General features: G+C 53.4%; 1 protein-coding gene across 1 annotated transcript in view; it reads right to left on the bottom strand.

Moving 5' to 3' along the window:
- Positions 1-4,243: 4,243 nt before the first annotated feature.
- LSS (lanosterol synthase) overlaps positions 4,244-5,159 on the bottom strand; it is an 8,782-nt gene continuing 7,866 nt past the window's right edge. The window contains exon 21 of the mRNA XM_005428746.2: positions 4,244-5,159. This exon is cut by the window's right edge and continues 7 nt beyond it. Coding sequence (XP_005428803.2) covers positions 5,079-5,159 — 81 coding nt within the window. The 3' untranslated portion in view covers positions 4,244-5,078.

Raw genomic sequence — 5,159 nt, 5'->3', positions numbered from 1 at the left:
CTCTGTCCCTTTCCATCCCACGGTGACCACGGTGCACTGTGTCACAGAGAGCCCCAGGACACACCTCCACGTGCCCTGGGGACACCCCCACCCCACCCAAACTGCCCCAGCTTGCAGGCAAGACCTTGCCCCAAGTGTTGAAGACACAGCCCAGCAGGAACTTGAGCAACGGCCCAAACAAGAAGCAGCTGCTCCTCAGCTCTGCCTGCTCAGGGCAGCAGAATGAGCTCCCACAGCTGCCAACGCAGCAGAGCAGGAAGGGCACCGGGGCCTTCCACAGGCCCTGCCACGGCCTCTTTGGGACCAGTCCCGGTGCTGGGTGGCTGGCACACTGGCGGAGGGGGGACACAGACACGGGACGTGTGGCCTAGAGCACCAATGCTGCTCTGTCCCCTGGGCAGTGCTGACAGCAGCAGCTGTGGAAGAGTTCCTGAGGAGGGGGTGGGCATTCAACTCCCTCCTGGGGGAACTGGTGGCAGCTCAGCTGGCCAAGTTCTTGCCATATCATCTTTTTGTCCTGCTCCATGCTGGATTGTTCTGTGTTCATCTTGCCCACCTCCTCGTGGAGACCCTAGCACAAACCCATGGCTTCAGACCCCTCATCCTGCCCTGTGGAGCCCGTTACACAGCCAGGTCAGCAGGGATGGATCCAGCACCTCCTGCCCAAGGCAGGCTCTCTGATGGATCACGGAATCCCATCTGAATGGCAAAGACCTGCTGCCACAGGTTCAAACAATGCCTGCGCAGGGAGGACAGTGACAGGTGCTGCTGAGGAAGTGGGGAGACAATGAGTAGGGGGAGCCTGCTGGGGGAGCTCCTGCTGCTCCAGCATGGCCTGCAGAAGTTTTCACAGGACTGCAAAGTTGATGCCAGCCTCACCCTTGATAGCAGAATCCAACAGCTGGTACAGGCTGATGCTGTCCATAGCTACTGCCCTGCCCAAAACCACAGCTCCTGCCCTGGGGGAGCAAGAGCCTTTGTGCCTGGAAAGGATCCTCTTGGGTAGAAGGAGCAGTTAGCTGTGACTGCATGGCAGATGATGCCGAGATAGCCACCCTCCCGAGAGCATCTTTCTCTGGAGAAGGTGGATAGCTCAGGCAGGCACCAGACCCTCACACAGTCAGTTGATAAACACAGGCCGATGGAGAAAGCTTTTCATATGAAAGTTCCAATTCTGTGGGCCATTTAATAACAAGCACACTGAAGAAATTCAGGGATAGAAGAGCACCGATCAGGGCAGAGTCCAGGGTTTATAAACAGTCAGGAGTAGGCGGGGTATTGCAATCTGAGGGCCAATGGCTAAAGGGACTAGGGGAGGAAGAAAGGCCAGGTAAGGAGGAAACAACCAACGGGGATACAGTGGAGGAGTGTCTACAAGGGTAAGCCAATGGGGAAGCTAGAGACAGTGAACTTTCCAGAACTGGGGAGGAGAACAGGGATGATGTCACTGAGATTATTAACATACAGAAGCAGAGGAAACCAGAGAACTGTGGGGAAGAGTTTCAGAGTGTCTCTCAAACAAGGGTGTCCTCCCATGGCATCCTGGTTTCCCCCTCACCCACCTGAGATGCTACAGTTAGCTACAAGCCTTCTGTTCCTTCCTGCCCAAAATCTCAGTGCCTGTTCTGGAGGTACAGGAGCCTTCCTGCCCAGAATGGTTTTTGTAGGGTCAAAGGGGTGATCAGCAGTTTCCTTCTGTCCTGAGAGGAGAGAAGCCTTTGTCCCAGAGGGGATGCTGTTGGGTAGGTTAGGTAGGATATAGGGTGGACATCTGGGAGCCTCCTTCTGTCCTGGGGGGAGCCTTCCTGCTCAGAGAGGGTGGTGGTGTGTAGAAGATGTGAGCAGTCAGCAGGCTCCTGCCTCATCTTCCCCCTCAGAGAACTGAAGCCTGAAGCACATCCCCATCCTCAGGCCATTGCTTCCTCATTGCATCTCCCATTCCTTGGCAGTGCCGCATGCTCAGCAGTGGCAGGTCATAAAGTCATAGAGTCATTGCACCCCCCTGCCACAGACAAGGACACCTTCCACCAGACCAGGCTGCTCCAAGCCCCATCCAACCTGGCCTTGGACACTTCCAGGGATCCAGGGCAGCCACAGCTTCTCTGGGCAGCCTGTGCCTGGGCCTCAGCACTCTAATAGGGAAGAATTTCTTCCTAATATCCCATCTAACCTTGCCCTTGGGCAGTGTGAAGCCATTCCCCTGTTGTCCTGGCCCTCCAGACGCTTGTCCAAAGCCCCTCTCAGTCTCTCTTGAAAGCCCTTTAGGCACTGGAAGAGGCTGTAAGGTCTCACTGGAGCCTTTCCTTCTCCAAGCTGAACACCCTCAGCTCTCACCCTTTCCTCACAGGAGAGGGCTCAAGGCTTTGGAATATCTCTGTGGTCTCCTCTGGATTTGCCCAAACAGCTCCATGTCCTTCCTGTGCTGAGCCCCAGGGCTGGAGGCAGCTCTGTAACACAGCAAATGTCACAGCACATACAGCACTTGAGATGGCCACCATACACAGAGCATCACCACACAATTTCAGAAAGCTTCAACCCATACAGAGTAACACCTCATCTCTTCAGAAGGCTGCAAGCATCGCCCCTTCTTGTTCTTCAGCGCAGCCTTTTATCCCCTCCTGTTGATGCACTGCACCTGTGTGCCCTCTGTTCCCTTTGGTGGTTGGTCAGTGCCCCTGGGCACTCCATGGCTCGTTCCCTTCAATAGCATTCACCTGTCCTGCACAGCTGTGCCCATTGGGGATGAAGCTGGGCCCCAGCCCCACTCCCAATTACCACAAACTGTGTTCCTACAGCTTTGCAGGTGTTCAGGTCTCACCCTGAACCCCTGTCCTTCTGCCCACGCTGTGGGATCAGCCCAGGACAGGGTTGGTTTCTGGGGGTGAGCACACATGGCCGAGGTATGTCCAGCTCTCACCCACCAGTACCCACAGGTCCTCCTTGGCAGGGCTGCTCTCAATCCCTTCTTCCCCCAAGCTGGATTGATGCTGGGGATTGCCCTCACCCAGGTGCAGCATCCACACTTGGCCTTGTTGAACCTCATGAGGCTTCCGTGGGCCACTTATGAGCTTGTCCAGGTCCCTCTACATCATTCAGTCCTTCAGGTGTGGCTTGGCGTCATCTGCAAACTGGCTGAGGGTGCACTCGATCCCTTCACCCATGTCATTCATAAAAATATTACACAGTATTGATCCCTGTACAGACCCTGAGGGTCACTTGCCTTCTCCTAAGTGTACCATGACACCGGAAGTCCATGTGGGACAAAGTGGGTGGCATCATGTCAAGAGGCAGTGCTTAGGATCACCATGATCATGACTAAATCTTGGATCTCTTTTTATTGCATGTAAAAAAACCAGTCTGCATTTGTACCTCTCTTTTCATGTGCTGCAACTCCTGAGAAACAGAAACAGATTTCCTCCAAACCAGAAAAATAATCTCAGAAAGTTTTCTTGGAAGAGTCTGGGGCTGCCACCCAGGATGTCAGGTCCCAAAACCATAGATCAAAAGACTGCAGATGCCTGGGATGAATCTTGGATAGATTCCAGAGCTGAGAGTTTCTCCAAAGGAGAAAAATCACCTCAGGTAACATCCTGGGAGTAGTCTAGGGCTGACACCTGGGATCTCTGAAATCGGAGATCAAAACACTCTAGAAGATCCCTGGGAAGAGTGTCAGAGTACTCCTGGAAAAAGCGGTTTCTATCAAACAAGAATTGTACTGAATATATCCTGTATCTCCTTGATCTCTTCTGCATGTGCTCAATCCAAAATTGCAGCTTGGAGCAGATTTTAACAATAGGTGAAATCCACACAGCCATGTCCTCTCAAGACACATCACTGCATGACACTTGAATAATTCAGTTTCAGCAAGAAGGAATTTAAATGCAGAGTAATATCACTGACAGGTGTAAAGATGTCCATAATTTGGAAAAGGCAAACAGGGCTCAGTTGAGACAGCCTGAGCTGAATCTTCTTAAATAAATAAGTTTTTCTGTCTTGCTTATCTGCATGAGCATCAGCAGCAGGATGAGGGAAGTGATCATTCCCCTTTAGTGAGCTGCTTCCTTGATTACATTTTTCTGTGGCTAATGCATTAGAGGAGGCACAGGTTCCCAGCATGGTTTGGTGGATATGCTGCTCGTACATCTGGGGACAGGCAACCCAAACCACAGGACACGAGGCTGCTGTGCCAGCTCCCCTCTTCCTGGGACACACACTAGCAGACAGAAAGGAGAACACAGTGAAGTTCCTCTTGCATCACCCTTAGCAATTTATTATCCCTTCTGACTTCCAGCTCTGACAATGACCTGTGAATGCCCCACAGCACCACGGTCTGAGCTGGGGGAAGCCTGGAGCCCTGGGGCTCAGGCTGTGCCATGATGCCAACCACCTCACAGCTTTCTGCTTCAGCTGCCCCTTCTCCAAGGGCTGGTGGTGACTTCACCTGGGGAAGTTAGGTGCCACCAGCTAGGGGACAGAACAGTAAGAAAATTAGGCAAAGCAATAAGAAAATTAAGCAAAGCACTCCTTTTCTCACACATCTGGGGGAGGACAGGTGTCCTTCCCCTCCCAGCACGGGCTCCAGAGTAGAGTGAGTAACTCAAAGGCCATCGCTGGCACCCACAGTACAGAGGTCAGCTCAGCAGGGATTGTGCAGTGCCCCCCAAGCCCCAATGGTGGGCATAGGGGAGACCCCAAATCCCACACTTTTGGTATAGACAGACAGCCTGTGACAATAAAGGCAGCCTTGCAACCCAGGATGACAGTCTGTCCAAATGTGGAATACAACACAGCTCGGCAGCTTCATCTGATCTTCCAAATGGTCTGAAAAGGCACTTCACTCCCCATCTGGGGATGGAGAACATACCTGGAAAAAACCTTAGAAAGGGAATGTTTAGAAGAGGTTCAACAGCAAGCAGAGGCTCTGCAGCACCGGCACAGCACCCTTCCCTGACAGAGGCAGCAGTCCACATGCTAAGGTCAGCATGGAGATGTCCCATGCAACACACACCGCCACGGCCCCATGCAGACTCCAGGATCCAAGACAAGTCCGGGGCCATGGCATCCCCAGCGTCCCAGGTTCAAGCAGACAGGGCTCCCTGCTCCTCCTGGCCTGCCCCAGCCGAGGGGCTGGCTCTGGCTGGGAGGCGGCCCGCCCGGGG

Source organism: Geospiza fortis, unplaced genomic scaffold (genome assembly GCF_000277835.1).
Source record: "Geospiza fortis unplaced genomic scaffold, GeoFor_1.0 scaffold390, whole genome shotgun sequence".
Lineage (NCBI taxonomy): Eukaryota > Metazoa > Chordata > Aves > Passeriformes > Thraupidae > Geospiza > Geospiza fortis.
The sequence above is the reverse complement of the archived record's forward strand: the minus strand, read 5'-3'. Positions and strand labels throughout refer to the sequence as shown.